The 17,172-nt window shown below is 33.0% G+C and overlaps 1 protein-coding gene across 1 annotated transcript in view; it reads left to right on the top strand.

The window, feature by feature from the left end:
- The first annotated feature begins 3,808 nt into the window (after positions 1 to 3,808).
- LOC112032466 (protein CHROMATIN REMODELING 20) overlaps positions 3,809 to 17,172 on the top strand; it is a 59,008-nt gene continuing 45,644 nt past the window's right edge. Inside the window, 7 exon segments of the mRNA XM_065761120.1 lie at positions 3,809 to 3,960; positions 10,213 to 10,391; positions 12,899 to 12,961; positions 13,115 to 13,210; positions 13,302 to 13,394; positions 14,937 to 15,127; positions 15,206 to 15,452. Coding sequence (XP_065617192.1) covers positions 10,260 to 10,391; positions 12,899 to 12,961; positions 13,115 to 13,210; positions 13,302 to 13,394; positions 14,937 to 15,127; positions 15,206 to 15,452 — 822 coding nt within the window. The 5' untranslated portion in view covers positions 3,809 to 3,960; positions 10,213 to 10,259.

The raw sequence follows: 17,172 nt of genomic DNA, 5'->3' as shown, positions 1-17,172 counted from the left end.
GACCCAAATCACCATCATCTTACCGTATTTAAAAGGTAATTACAACCATACGTATCTTCAAAGCTAAAATCCTTTTTTTTTTTTTCATTTTCTTATCCACAAGTTGCCTCCTCTAAAGGCCAAGCACCTTGCCTTTTCCGAAGGCCAAAAGGGCAAAAACAGTCGACATCATCTTTGTTTGTGATGCCAAAATTAGGAAACAAATTGAGAACCGAAAAACTACATTACAGTGAAAGATAAAGTGACGAATAAGGAAATAGAAAAAAAGCAGAGCCACGACAAGACATCCACTGTACATCAACTACAATGATTGAACTTAGAGATTATGCGATGCCAAAGGGCTCTTGAGAAAATATTTAGTAATATTTCATAAAACAGTAGTATATTACAAAATATTTAGCAATTTCTCGTCTTTTTTAAAATTCAAATTTGTTGTGTAACTCGAGTTTTAGAAACTCAAGTTCTTTGAAAAAATTGCCTTCAAATTTATCGTGCTATTTTTTATAAAGCTTGAGTTACATCAAAAATTTTCCATGGAACTCAAACTCGAGTTCTTTGAAAAAATGCCTTCAAATTTATCGTGCTATTTTTTATGAAGCTTGAGTTACATCAAAAATTTTCTATGGAACTCGAGTTTGTGAAACTCGAGTTTCGTAAACGATAATAGATCTATACATATTTGTCAAATAGTGGTACTTGGTCATTTTCGCCAGGACTCTTTATATAAAAGTCTCGCACCCCAAGTGAAGTCGCTTGATGGACTTGCAACCTCTCCTTTTATGCTTAGTTGAGAAAAAGAATTTTATTTTATTTTTTCATAAGGCTTAACAATCGAAGCACGCCTGATTTTCTCTAGTACACCCAGTATAATCTAATATTTAGGTTGAGATGTATCAAATGAGTTGTTTTTACTAGATCAAGAAACACTTAGACAACTTTGGTTGAGATTATGTAGGGTAATGTAAAAAATTTGAAGTAAAAAAACCTGACTTATTATAACTTGTATTTTGAAATTTAAAAGTGTTATATCTCTACAAGCAGGCATTTTTCATTTTTAAATTAAAAGAAGGCTCATAATTTCTAACCAAAAAGGGAAAAAAAAAATTATATTCAATCTTTAACGTGTCAATTTGGTCCTAAATAAGACACTCTGCCCCCCCCCCCCTGTTCGTTAGACATGTTAGCAAAGTTTGTCCAATACTTAACAGTAAGAACCAAATTGACACAATTAAAAGGTTTAGAGGCCAAATTGACATAACACCAAAATGTTAGAGACCAAATTGACACAACATCAAAAAGTTTAGAGACCAAATTGACACAACTGAAAGCATTAAATCAAACTTCGGTTTAGTTTTATTAAAATAGCAAAGCCCACACAAAATAAATTTGTATATTTAATAGACCATAATAAGCAAAACCCATGAAATTGAAACCATGATTTATGGATTTTGATCCCAAAATAGGACACTTAGGTGTAAGCACAAGTTAGTGAATTCGCCTGAGACTTTTATCTCTATATATTAAGAGGATTCAGAAAGTTAGTTATAACTTTAAAAAATGTCAAAAATAGTCTTAATCTAATTAGATAATCCTTATTCTTAAAAAAAGGGTTGAAATTGGAATTCAACAAAATTCAATAACAAAAAAGACTACCGGATATTTTTTTTTCCTAAAAATTAGCTTACTCTCTATTTAACTATAAGAGATGCTATGTCTACAACATTTTTACAACATTTTCACAACAAATCACGGGTGGTTAGTTGTTATAGGTTCAAATTTAAACTTAATACTAAGATAACTTTTTTGCCCTAACAATAACAACTAGTAACAATTTGCCACTTAGAACTTATTGCAAAAATGTTGTGGACATAGCATTTCTCTTTAAATATATCTCACGCACGTTTGATACATTTTTTCCTAAAAACTAGCACACACTAAATCTAGCAGTTTACTCAATTTCAAATTCTAAAATTTAGTTTCTTAAAAATTCATTTTTGTGTATTCTCACTAACAAGAGATAAATTCAAATTGAAAAATTACATTAAACTCAAAATAAACAAAATAGCCTTATTGCACGTGTAGAGCACGGGTAATGAGACTAGTTTTTTTTTTTTTTAATGTAATATAATTTGGCATTTCAAGTGTCTACTTATGTGGCATAAAAATAATATTTTATACATGTCAACAACTTTCGTCCAATTAGGATCAAAATAAAAAAGTACAATTAAAAGTCTCCCAACCAAAAAATTAAAACCATGATTTATGGATTTTGATCCCAAAATAGGACACTCAAGTGTAAGCACGAGTATTCTCAAAAAAAAAAAAATAAAAAAAAAAAAAAAAAAAACCCATAAGCACGAGTACTTTCTCAAAAAAAAAAAAAAGTGTAAGCACGAGTTAGTGACTTATAAATTTTTTTAATGTAATAGAGGTTGTGTTTGGATACTGCTTATTTTGCTAAAACTGAAAAATTATTATTGAAAATACGGTAAATAAATGTAAAAGTTAGTTGAAATAGTACAGTAAGTCCCATGAATAATGCCAAAAAGTGCAGTGAGACCTATGAATAATAGCAAAAAAAGTTGAATAGTGAAATTTTTTAATTTTTCATTTTAATCCAAATGCACACATAATCTGGCGTTTCAAGTGTTTGCTTATGTAGCATAAAAATAATATTTTATACACGTTAACAACTTTCGTCCAATTATGATCAATTTTTTTTTTCTTGAATCCAATTAGGACTAAATTGACAACATTTAGGGCCAGCTATATATATATATATATTTAATTTTTTTAATTTAATACATTAATTTTTTCTTAAAAATATTTTTACATGCCTTGACTTAAATTTTATGCACCCTTAGTACAAGTATTTTTTACTCTAAAGTAATTGTAAGTGTTTGTGAATTGTAAGTATTACTATTTATTATAAATTTTTTTATTATATGTGTATGAGTGTGTTTAATATTGATTGTGTGCATTACTTTTTTTTTTTTATAATGTCATTTGTGTGAATAATGACGTGTACGTGGATGTTTGTGTGTACACTATAAATGTAATATAACTTTATATAATTTAATAATTAGAAAATAGAGAGGATTTGTTATATATATGTGTGTGTATAGTTATCATGGTATAATAATTTTTTGTCATAAAGTTAGAAAAATTGAAGAAAAATATTGCAAAGTTAGTGATTATTCAAGCATTTGATTGGTTAAGTAACACATGTAGTGAATTATTTTACGTATGAATGAGTGTGATTATATGTGTCACTAATTAATATAAAGCCAATAAGTTGAGTTTAGTTATTTAGTTTAAAATATTTTTATAAAAAGAATAACAAATATATAATATTAATGGCATAAAAATAAAAATTTAGATAAACTTAACAAAATAAATTGGTCATAGCTTCTCATATTGGCTATAAATTTTCATAATGAATTATTGTGTAACAATTCAAAATTTAAAAACTTGTAGAAGGAAATTGTAAAAATTCATGTATATATATATTTTGTTTATAATTTGATATATTCAAGTTCTTTTTTTTAATTTTTTTTAATTTAAATTTCTTAATGACTGTCCTAAACATAATTCCTGGAACCGCAACTAACACCATTAAAAGTCTCCCAACCAAATTCATGTAAATTATGTTTTTTAATTTTTAAAGAATTTCAACCTAAAATGCCTACTAACTACTGTATCAGTTGACTTAACATGAACCAACCACATAAATTCTACACGAATGAAATATGTAATTTACCCCCAAAAAAAAGAAAAAAAAAACTACCTGGACTGGACCCACTTTCTCAAACCAAAAGCCGAAACTTTCCAAAACCAAAATCTCACGCTGCCCCAAATCAAATAAATTCCTCTCTTGCTCTCTCACAAGCTCATTTTCTCTCTTTTCACCAAAATTTTCCCTCCTCTCTCTCACTCTCTCTCTCTCGCGCGCGCGCACAGGTCAGTCCTCTGCTTGTTCGACTCTTTCTCATTAGGTTTTCACTTCCTTTCCCTTCGAATCGTGCTCCGATTTTAGCTCTTTTGCTTTGTTTGTGATTTTCTGGTTGACGTAGATCTGTGTAGTTAATGGCGTTGATTGGTTATCGCTGTTTTGAGAGGAATTTTATGGCATTGAAATAAATTTTTAAGACATTGTTTGGTTGCTTACAAGTTTTCCGTGACAAACCGTATTGCTTTCGCTTTTGAAAACTGAAAAAAAAAAAGCATTAACAAAATTTATACAGTTTGTGAGGTTATATTCTTAAGTACAGTCTCTATTTCGTTTTGATTTAGGTTAGGGTTATGAGTTCAAATTTTTAATGTATAAAATGGGGATAATGTCTTCTTGCTAGGTTGATATGTTGGCATTCATATTTATTTTTCCATATTTGGTTTTTACCATTTTAATGAAGTATGGGTTTTATTGGTATTATGGTAAATTTCATAAATTTTGGCCCGGTTATTGTTATGTTTTGCATGATCACGTGCTCTTGTGCGCATTTTCGTTATGGGTTATATAATTTACTTTTCACATTTTGATTGAGGTTAGGGTTATGAGTTCAACTTTTTAATGTATGCTTTCAAATGGTGATAGTGTCTTCTTGCTAGGTAGATGTGTTGACATTCATATTTATTGTCCAATGTTTGGTTTTTACAATTTTCATGAAGTGTGGGTTTTATTGGTATTATAGTAAATTTCATAAATTTCGGCCCGGTTATTATTATGTTTTAAATCATTAATACACTTTTTTTTTTTGGGTGCACAATGCGTGCTCTTAAGTGCATTCTCTATTTAGTTATGTGTTATTGAATTTACTTTTTACAATTTGATTGAGGTAAGGGTTATGAGTTCAAATTTTTAATGCATGCTTTAAAATGGTAATAATGCCTTCTTGCTAGGTAGATATGTTGACATTCGTATTTATTGTTTCATATATGGTTTTTACAATTTTAATGAAGAGTGGGTTTTATTGGTATTGTAGTAAATTTCATAAATTTCGACCTGGTTATTATTATGTTTTAAATCATTGATACACTTTGTTTTGGGGGTGTGTGATGTGTGCTCTTAAGCGCATTCTCTATTTAGTTATGGTTATTTAATTTACTTTTTGCATTTTGATTGAGGTTAGGGTTATGAGTTCAAATTTTTAATGCATGCTTCAAAATGGTGATAATGCCTTCTTGCTAGGTTGATATGTTGGCATTCATATTTATTGTTCCATATATGGTTTTTACATTTTTAACGAAGAGTGGGTTTTATTGGTATCATAGTAAATTTCTGCCCGTTTATTATTATGTTTTAAATCATTGATAAACTTTCTTTTGGGGATGCATGATACGTGCTCTTAGGCGCATTCTCTATTTCATTATGGATTATTTAATTTACTTTTTACATTTTTGATTGAGGTTATTTTTATTAGTTTAAAATTTCAATGTATGCTTTCAAATGGTGATAATGTCTTCTTGCTAGGTTGATATGTTGGCTTTCATATTTATTGTTCCATATATGGTTTTTATAATTTTAATGAGTGGGTTTTATTGGTGTTATAGTAAATTTCATAAATTTCAGCCCAGTTTTTATTATGTTTTAAATCATTGATACAATTTGTTTAGGGGGTGCGTGATGCATGCTCTTAAGCGCATTCTCTATTTTGTTAAGGTTTATTTAATTTACCTTTTACATTTTTGATTGAGGTTAGTGTTATGAGTTTAAATTATTAACATATGCTTTCAAATGGTGATAATGTCTTCTTTCTAGGCAGATATGTTGGCATTCATATTTATTGTTCCATATATGGATTTACATGTTTTCTCCTGTTAAAACATTTTGGCTTGTTGCACATTAATAACTTGTTAAAAAAAAAAACCCTTATACATGTTATGAATATCATGGAATTGTTGGTGTTTTGTTAAATTTGTTGAAGATGCATGGATCTTTGAATTGTATTGTGTTTGTAAAATCTCAAAAAAATTACATAATATCATGGATTTAGTGTGCTTATCGGTGACTTTGCGATGTATAAGGTGGGGGTTTAGAATGCGTTTTATAATAAATATTCCAGATATAATCTAGTGCTTTTTGAATTTATTGTGGGATTAGATGAGTTCTCAAATTTAAATGGGTATTTATTAATTTAAATAGTTTTAGGAGTATCATACTAAGAGGTTGTGCCTTGGTGCGATGGCAAAGACCTTCCACCAAAAGCAACAGGTCGTGGGTTCGATTATGGGAATCAGCCTCTCAATAAACTAGGAGTAAGGCTACCTACCATAACCTCTTATAGACTTTGCAAAAGTGAGAGTTTTGTGTATTGAGTATAATGTTTTATCCTTTGGGAGTACCATACTAATTTGTTATTACTCATATGATACAAAGTGTGGTTCAAACTTGCTAAAAATTTAATTTGATCTCACCTCAAGCCTTATTGCCATAGTTGAAAAGTTAAAATTCTATATATGAACTAGGGTTTTCCATCTCGCCCGTCGACCTGCCCGTACCCGACCCGCTACAACCCGATCCGACAGCTCCGGTGGTCGGATGTGGGTCCCGAGCTCCAAAACCTAACGCTAGCGGTTCGGTTTCGGTTCCCTTCCTTCAAAACCCGTTCAACTCGACCCGCCCAAAGAGAGAATGATGAGCTGCAATTTCAAGCTTTCCGACGAGTTTTCCAGCACGATTTGGCAGATTTCGGCGACTAAAACACCAAATTTGGTGATTCTTGGCATGATTTGGGGGAAAAAGCATCGGATTTGGCGAAATCTCTGCAAAATCCAGCTAGGTTGCACCAGATCTTGGACGGATCGGGAGAGATCTCACCGATTTTCTACTTTTTTCATCCTCTCCGGCGGGTTTCGGTCTCACCCGAAACTGCCGCTCACCCGACAGGAAACCGGCTCGTAAAACCCGACCCTAATACGGGTTGGTTGTGGGTCTGGCACCTCCCTACCTGATCCCCAGCGGGTTGGTTGCGGGTTGGGGCAAACCCGACCCGCCCGACCCGTGGACAGCCCTAATATGATCCATATTCAGAGAGCCATTAGTTGGGGGTGGGTTCGGGGGAATTTCAATATAAACCTTAATAGGTAAGAGATTCTTTTGATGGGAAGAATTAAAGATAGGGTCAGACCTTTAATACATTTTCTTTATTCAAGAACTTATATGTTATGTTCTTAATCTACTTACAAAGAATTGTGAGTGTGTCCAATCACCCATGATGATCAAGTTCTTATAATGGTGTTGAGGATTCAATATGTGTAAGCTAGTTTCCCGCGTGGTAGATTGTCAAAATTAGTGACCCAACAATCTCTTGCTCTCAACACCGATCACAATTGGATGTTAGATTTTAGTTGATTTTAATCATGCCATGCCTTACCAAAGGTAAATTAAAACTCAAAATTTTTTTTTGATGGTTCAATAGTAACAATGGGGGTGGGGGCATTTGAACCCTGGATGTCTCCATTGGAAACATCAGAAGTTGCCACTTGAGCTAAAAGGCTCTTGGCACTCATTTCTTTTTTTAAAATTTTAAAAATAATAAAATTTTATTTCTTTTTGTTAAAATTTACACATGAACCATGATATTTGATTCTCTGTATGAAATTAATCTTGGTTTGGTTAGTCTTAATTCATTGAGTTATGTGTGAATTTTTCTTTGCTTGGGTAGGTTGAGGATATTGGATGATTCTACTATTAAGTTGCAACTGTGTCTATGGTCAATTAAATCTTATGGTTCTACGCATTGAAACTTATTTTATTCTTGTCATATTATAATATTAGGTTAAAATATTGTTTGTCTCTAAAGTTTGCATGACTTTTGATTTTTGCCCCCTTAAACTTTTAAAGGTTATTTTTTTTTTTCGCCCCAAAGTTATTGAAAATGTTACACTTTTTGTTCTTAAACATTAGAAAGATCTTTTTTCTTCCTCAAAATATTGAAAAAAGTTTTTTTTTTTCATTCCTATTTCTGCCTTTAAACTTTTGGGAAAAAAACTCTTTAAAAAGAAAGTGTAACATTTTCAATAGTTTTGAGACAAAAAAAGGAATTTTTTAAAGTTTAGGGATGAAAAGTATACTTCAAGTAAACAGTGTTAATAGAAAAATTTAGATGGAAATTTCACAAATGAACAAAGAAATTTATCAAAAAGAGTTTGAAGATAATGAAATAAGATAAAGATAATGATGAAAATAATCATAATGATGGCTTCATGGTTTCCTTCTTCCAACATTGTTGGAGTGTGGTGGAGGATGACATAATGGCCTTCTTTAAGGAGTTCTACAAATCACTTAGGTTTGAAAAATTTCTTAATGCCTTTTTTATTGCATGAATTCCCTAAAAGAATAGTTTTACAACTATAGGCTATTTTATGTCTATTAGGTCGGTTGGAAGTGTGTGCAAGTTATTGGTTGATTACTGAATGCGTTCTTGTGTAATTTATTTTGTCTTAAAATGCCTTTGTTGGGGGGATGTAAAATTTAGATTTAGCGCACATTTGGTATGGCCTTTTGGGGGGGTTAAAGAGTGTTTTGGTCTAAAAATCCAATTTAAGTGTTTGGACCCTATTTCTACTTAAGCATGTAGAGTAATTAGTTGATGAATTTTTGGGAACCAAAAATATTCTTATATATAATTCAAATGACAAAAAAGCCAAAACCCCAATAGAGTACCCTACCCCATCTCGTCACACCATTGTTTACATTTTGTCGTTCTGCATCATGAGTTCATGACCGTTAGGCCATCTCTCATTGTCCTGCATTACACACCCCATGGAGGTAGTTGAAGGACATGATATTTGGTCTCAAAATACTGTTGTAAAAATTGTTTCAATCTAGTGATGCCTTCAATATTATTCCCTATAATTATTATGTCATTCTCATAGTCAACAAATAGTATGTATTCAACATTAGGGTGTAACTGTAAAACGAAATGATCTGTTTGACAATGGTGGAGATCAAAATCCATTGCAACTTCAGAAATATTCCAAAACCATGCTATTGGTGACTTCTTGAAACCATATAATGCTTTCTTTAGCTTTTAGACACTGTCTTGATACTCCTCTTGAGCAACAAACATGGTTGCTCCATATATAATTCCTGAAGCAGATCTTGATTGATAAATGCATTCTTGACATCCAACTAATATAGTAAATAATCTAAAATCACTGCAAGTGATATCAGGAACTAATCTGGATGTAACTTAATAATATATACCTATTTACAATCAACTATATGTTTTGAGGTGGTAATGGAAGATCTGTTACTTGATATTTATGTGTCCAATTACAAAGACATGTATGTGTGTATCTTAGTGATATACTATATGTATAAAGACACTTTTTTGATGGCGAGGAACTTCGGTGATTGTGTAGAGTATTGTGTCTTTTTACCCAGTTAAACCCCGTAACGTGCCCACATCATATGGATTAGGTAAATCATTGGCTTTGCCAATGGGACGTGGCCCCTAGAAATTGTTTGCACCCAAGGGTATTTGAACCTTAGACTTGGCGGGAGCATACCCCCAAGCCCAAGTTCATGACCACTTGAGCCAATCCCTAGGGGTTACCATATGTATAAGGAGACTTATTTATATGTATATGTATATGCATATGGAGGGAGATTAATTTTTTGGGGTTTATGGATTGATCAAGGAGTGTGACCTTTAGATGATTCACCTTGATTAGTTTATTTATATACTGAAACTATGATCTGAGTGGCATATTGTCTCACATAGGAATATGAATATCTAATGTATAGGTGAGTCATTTCGCATGATTTTATTTAATAGCAAAATATAAGAACTCTTAAAGCTTTACCATTGGATGATTTTATTGTCATCAAATACTTCGAGCAGTGGTCCAGCATTTTGGAGCATGGTCTTTGTGATGTAGTTCTCGAATCTTGTCTTTTTTCTTACTTTGGTTAACTTTGCTAATATGCATTTCTTGATTTTTGCATTATTGGACATAAAAAATAACTACAATGGGGTAATTCTAGGTCTTTGACCATGCTTAATGTTTATTGTTATCAATTTGTGATGTGGTAGTGATGTTATCGTTTGATCATGTTGATAATGATGTTATTAATTTTAGTTATTGCATTTGATATACAATGGCATCTTTATCTCTCTTTTCTCCTTGGTTTGCAAAGTTAAAGGATCTTAGGAGTAATTAACTGTGTTTTGATTGATATACTTTTATATTTGATTTATTTATTAGGTAAAAATTCAAGGACTGTTTTCTATTCAATGCAATTTGAATAAGGGATGGAAGAAAAGCCAGAGGAAGCTGATGATGTTGAGAGCACTTCTAGCGATTCTTTTATTGATGGCCTAGAAGATGGCTTAGAAGATGATGGACCATCAACATCTGGACAAGATGAGGGGATGCGTCTTGAGGTAAGTCAACATCTGGACCTTTTCTCAAAATTTTGTTGTTTCTGTTAGTTGTTTATGTATTATAATTTTTTAGTGTAATGTATACTTTTGATCTTCCAACTTTTAGTAATGTTTCTCACTCTCTTTTGGTCCCTACTCTTCTAATTATATCATGTTGTCCTCCAATTTTTGGAACTGATTTAATTTCATCCACCCATCCAAAATTCATTTAAATTAATTGTAGCATCAGGAAATGGATTTATTAACTACTCACTGCTGATCTATTGTGTATGGAGAAGCTATGTCAGGATTTGGATGTAGTTTGTTTTCTCAGTGGTATGAAATATGAATATGAGGCAGTACTTGTGTAGAATTTTTGAAGCTTTGATGTCCCCTCTCTTACTATTTCTGATTCTGACACTATTTTTGGTGAGTGCTCTACACTTCTCGCCTTGTGGTAGTTTTGGTGGATCATGAGGAGGTTGTATTAGTCGGGGTGGTTGCAGTGTGCATGGTGGATGCGAGTCACTCGACTCAAGGGGATGTGGATGCTTTGGCAATTGAGAGCCCGGGAAGTGCACAAACTGTGGGTGCAACAATCATACCACAGACTAGTGTTAGGTCTCCATGGCTAGTTGCAAGCCCTCTAGGTCTTCAGTCAGGCATCTTCCTGCAATGACTCCACTCCAGCATCAAGATTGTCCATTACTGTCCTTGATGACAGAATTGATCTTAATACTGAAGGACAAGTATGCTCAGTTTCAAACTCATTAGAGGCAGGATACTTCTTTCTCTATTGTGACTCTAGCCCAATTAGGCAGTGCATCCCATTGTCGTTTATCTTCCACTTTGAATACATGGGTCATTGATTTTGTTGCTATTGAGAAAATGATTAGTGCTTACGTTCATCTATTTGACTAACACATTACTACCTCACCTCATATCGTTACTTTAACCAGTGGTTCCCTAGCCAAGGTTTGGGTTCTGGAAGCACTCATTTTAGCTTTGATCTAGAGTTGTTTTATGTCCTACATAATCTTGGTTTTCCCTTCAATTTGCTGTCAATTATTAGACTTACCACATACCTTTAGTGTTGTGTTTTTTTTTACCCTTCTGTGTCAATTTTAGGATCTAGATGATTGGTATTGGGCATGAAGTTGGAAGTTTATATTGTTTGGATTGCTCCCATCTCTCCTCCACGAGGCCTTCAGCATTCCTTATACCCTTTGTAATGGCATTGTCACCGTGGCCACCCTTCTCTAACTAGCTTGAAGCATCAAGTTAGGAGTCTTAATACTTTATCATCTTTGCCTTGTGACGCTTGTCATTTTACTAAACATTGTCGTGTCTTTTTTGTCAAGTTCTATTTGTTCGGTTTTAGACCCATTTGAGTTAGTACATTTTGATAATGGGTTCCTTTTCATGTTGCATCAAATAAGTTCTAGTACTTTGTTGAAGACTGCCACCGAATGAATTGGCCATTTTTCATGAAAAATTGTCTTGAGTTGATGTCTATATTTCAGCTTCTCTGTAAAGGGTTCTCAAAAATGCCAAAGAATGTCTCCAAAAGATCCTTTGCTTCCTTATTTGACAAAGGCATTATACATCAGATCAGTTACCCTCACATGCTGCAACTAAATTTTTTGTGTTATCAAAATGCAAGAATAGACACTTTGATGCTGCTTGAGCTCTGCATCTTCTCACTCCACCTTATTTTTGGCTTCTCAGGCTTTCATCTGCCCCGTAGGATCTTTGGGTGTGTTTGTTATGTCCATAACCTTGGGTTGGGCTTTGTTAAACTTGATCCCCGCTCCACAAAGTGTGCATTTATTGGTTATTCCCGGACTCGAAGGGCTATTGATGCTACTCCTTAGTCTTGTAGTGCTACTTTACATGTGCTGATGTTACCTTTGTTGAGTCTCAGTCATATTTCTGTGGACTAGCTCCTTTGAGGACTATCGGTTTGAGTCTTCTATTCCTTTTCCAGCCCTGGGTTCCCTTTCTTCTCTAACCAATTCCTGTCTATTTCGCTGAGTCATTACCTTCCAAGGCTCCTTCTCCGTTACTGGTATATACCCGACATCTTAGGCCTGCAGCTAAAATGCTCCCTTCTTCATTGTATGCTATCCTTCCTCATCTCTATTGACCTAGGATCACTTTCCATTCTAGGTCTCTGGTTCTATGCCAAAATAAGAATTTGATTATTTAAGATTTTTTCTTATTACTGGTAGACTTGTTTCTTTCTTGTTAGTTAAGAATTTATGTCCTATTTAAATAAAAAAAATCCTAACCCTAATATTAATCTATATGGATGTTGATAGAAGGATTAAATTGAAAAAATTGAAAAATTGGGTGATAACATCGTTGCAATTAGAGTATTGAGGTCTTAATGGAAACATTAATAAAATTTATACTAAAAGTTTAGTTTGTCCAAGTTTTTATTTTCAAGCTTAAAGCTTTTGTTATACATATTTATTTTCATTTTACATTTCATTGTAATTTGATTTGGTATTATCTTTATTGTGCAGGATCCTTTGACTGACGAAGAAATAGAAGAGCTGATTGCTGAGTTCTTGGAAGTTGAGAGTAAGGTATTGTATTTCCATTGTTGAGTTTGATTTTTAGTTGTGTGTATGTGTGTGCATTTGTGCACATATATACATGTGCATCTATGTTATTATATGTGTATGTATCTATGAATGCATATCTATTTGTTTTAGGAAGGTTCTCTAATGCTAATATAGGCTGCAGAGGCTCAAGAAGCACTTGAAAAGGATTCCCTTTCCAATGTAGAGAGTGAAGTTAGAGAGGAGTTGGCACAGACTCTTCAAGGGGATGATGTTAGTTTATGTGATTCTCCCCCTCTTTTTGGCTTTTTTTTTTTTTTTTCTAATCTTTGCTTGTCACTTATCCATGTCTACTTGTCAATAGTTGGAAACAGCTGTTGCAGATGAAATGAGTACGCTTATAGAAGAGTGGGAAACTGTGCTTGATGAGCTTGAGACCGAGAGTGCTCATTTGTTGGTTTGCTTCTTTCTTCAACCTTTAAAATAATCTTTACTTGTTGATATATATTTTAATGTTTGCATGTATGTTGAGGATTATTTTTCTTCTTATTTTAATAAATTTGTTGTTTATTTTTATGCATTCTTTTGGAATTCATATCTTGATAGACTATCCAAGTGGATGGTAGCAGCATAAGACTGCGGTCCGAACCTGCTATATTTACCTTATTGGCCTGGATGTGAAACGTGCAGAATTCCCAACTTTATGGAATATATTCTTTATATTTCTGATGTAGATCTTAATGTGATGCATATCTATTACCTTTTTTGTGGCAAAAAATTGGTTAGTCCATTTGAGGCTAATATGTACTTCCCTCTACTATCCCTAATGATGGGTGGAACTCAATTCTAGGTCTCTGGTACTATGCCAAAGACTTCACCTTGCGGGTTACTTATGCATACCTATGTTGTCTTTTTTCTGTCCGAAATGACGACATTTCAATGATGATGTTGTTGTACCAGAAAGTGTTGATGTGATTGTCACTATAGGAACAATGATGTTGGTAGGAGGTCGTTATTCTATGATCACATGGGATCTGTCCTTTATTACTCTCTTTGTGATTCTTTTCAATTATGTTGATTTGATGTTATATTCTTTTTCATAATGTCTTTGGAATCTAAGATTGGGCCCTTAAGGTGTATCTGGATTTTTCTTGGTTGCTATGAATAAGGATGCAACAGTGCAGTCCTTTTGCTTAACAAGTGTGGTTGAACCCTGTCATTGGAATCTAAGATTTACTTGCAGCTCTAATGATTGGGAATTGGAGTGGGTGGATTCACTCATGGACCTATTATATACTCCTTTCTTTTGATTTTTATTTTTGGGTTTCATTTAAGCCCCAAATCAGTCTCTCCACTTTAATTTGGAACATATTTTATTTACTGAAATAATCAAGGGGATTAGTCTGGCACAATTTTGGTTTGAATTCTGTTTTTGAGATATATTGCTTATCAACCTCCATATCGTACAATAGTTGTAAATGTGAAATAATGCTTATGGCATTTAGCTGTATAGAATAATTGTTAAATGATTAAATTTATTATTTTTCTATTAGTTGAAACTTTTGGAATTAGTGATAATTTATCATGGTATCATAATAGATGGTATTGAGTTTGAATCCTTTCTTCACTCTATTTCGCATTAAAAAAGTTGTTTTGTTTCCACGCGTTGGGCCCACACAAGGGAGACTGTTAGAATTATGGTTAAGTAATTAAATTCACTATTTTCAATCAACTTAAGCTTTTGGGGCAAATGTAAGCTTATCAATTATGTAATTATGTTATATATAGTTATGACCATACTTCAGTTATGTTTTATAGAGTTATAATTTATGACCATACGATTGCAGATCCTAGTTTATTGTTGGCAAAGGCAGTTTAATACTGTTGCAAATATAGTTGTTTGCTATGTGCTCACTTGTTTGCAAAGGCACTTTAATCTTGTTCAATGGTAATATTTTAAGTAAAATTATATCATTCTTTTTCTGACTACTCTGAGCAGGAACAACTTGATGGTGCTGGTATTGAGCTACCAAGCCTTTATAAGTTGATTGAAAGTCAGGCTCCTAATGGTTGCAGCACTGAAGCTTGGAAAAAGAGGGTGCACTGGGTTGGGTCTCAGACAACCAGTGAAGTTACTGAGTCTGTAGTTGATGCTGAGAACTTTCTTCAAATCCACAGGCCTGTGAGAAGGTATCATTCTTCCCTTTAAGCATCATAAATTCTGCAAAAGGCTTAAAGTTCAATTTATATGGGTCTTTGTGGGTTCAGACGACATGGTAAACTATTGGAAGAGGGTGCAAGCGGATTTCTGCAGAAAAAACTTGCTGTTGATGGAAGCAAGGAGGCTGTAACAGAAAATCCAGAGGTTGATTGGTCCTCTCTCAACAAAATATTTTCTGATGATGTATCAGTTGATGACACTGCATTTGGCAGCAAGAATTGGGCCTCTGTATACTTAGCCAGCACTCCACAGCAAGCAGCAGTGATGGGACTTAAATTTCCTGGAGTCAATGAGGTGACAAATTGAGTTTCTCTTTTTAATTCGCTGTATTGTGAATAGGAGAGTGCATGGGTTGGGTTGAGTCATGTTGAAGGATTTTTCAACTGAATCCAACAACGTTGGGTTGAGAAATTTCCAGCCCAACTCATCACTTGTGTAGAAACCAACATAACCCAACCTACATGGGTTGTGCATAATGTTTTTATCTTGTAAAAAATTGAGCTTTCATCAATTATTTAAACACCTTTTTAGTAAATTATTTCAATTTATATAATAAGCTACATTCTATTTTGCAAATTGATCAAAACTGATTCTCTAAATGCCAAAATCAATTAATCTTTAATTTTCTTTATCACATATGGTTATAAACTATAGCATGTGGAGAGAGCAATTGAGCAATTGTTTTGATCTAGGTCTACATTTGGTGTTTCACTTGACTATCTCCAAGAGGTTGATTTCTGATGACCTGTTATATGTATTTCACTGTCACAGTTCAAGAATGTCTTTTTTAAATAAAATATCTTGAATTTAATTTTTGTGGGAATTTTTTTCTTCCTTCTTGGAGATTTGCTGAGGTACATAGCAGTAGCTTTTTTTTGGTAGTTGTGCATAAAGTTGTCCTCTAGGTTTTGTATTCCTCTTTTCTAAATGTATATGGTAATTTTTATTTTTTGAAGTGAGTATTTGAACTTTTATTCTTTATAATTCATGAAGTTAATGAGCCTTAGCTCATCACTTCCTTTTTACATAAGAGTGGGTGGATGGTGGTTGTGGGTTCAAAACCCATTGGGTGAGTTTCCAACTTATCAATTTATAAAAATGGAAACTTGCAAATATCAATGGAATATTCAAGTAGTTGTCTGATATATGTTCAAAATCTTTCTTAGTTTTCCATCTTGGATTTATATTTCTGAATTATTTTAAATTTATCTTGGCTTCAAGATATATTACCTTTCAGGTTATAATCTGTGTGAGTGCATGTGTGCATGTTCAAAATTGATATCTTATAATCTGTGTGAGTGCACATGTGCATGTTAAAATGTGATATCCATTTTGTTTGTTTGCTTGTTGAAAACAAATTATTCCACTTAAAGGTAATGAAAATTAAAGCCTATCAAAAAACTAAAAAAGCATAAAATTTTTTTGAGTTATAAAAGAACTGTGATGAATGAAAATTAAAGCCTATTAAAAGAACCAAAAAAGCATAAAAAATTATAGAGTTATAAAAGAATTGCAATGATGTCTGCTGATGTAATCCATCCTCCCCTTTACTCAATACTGGGACGATTTACTTGAGACTTTTGTTTGTTATTATGTGCACACAGCATAATAGCAAGAATATGGGTTTACAAGGGTTGCTAAGGTCTTTTCTTGCTATGATAATGTCCTGAACAACAGTTTTTGTGATTCTCAATTAAAAAAAAAAAAAAAATTTTATTTGAAGGGTGATGATTATAAATTGTTATTATCATCGCTGATATAGTTTTTGTGGTTTGTGGTCTTAGATGGGTTATGCCAAAGTTAGTGATTGTTTTGCTTCAATGTTGGTCAAGGAAGCCTACTTCAAGTCTAAGGGTTTGATATTTTCTCCCTTTTCAAAGAATTAGTTTAGCATTGTTTTTTGTTTTAACTAAAGAAGATGTTTTGTTGCGGTCACATTTATAGCGTTCGCCTTTTTTTTTTTTTTTTTTTCTTTTTCCTCTGTGTGTGTGTGTGTGTGTGCGCGTGCGCGTGC

This window comes from Quercus suber, unplaced genomic scaffold (assembly GCF_002906115.3).
Source record: "Quercus suber isolate HL8 unplaced genomic scaffold, Cork oak 2.0 scaffold_396, whole genome shotgun sequence".
NCBI classification, from domain to species: Eukaryota; Viridiplantae; Streptophyta; class Magnoliopsida; order Fagales; family Fagaceae; genus Quercus; species Quercus suber.
This window is presented reverse-complemented; position numbering and strand designations above follow the sequence as displayed.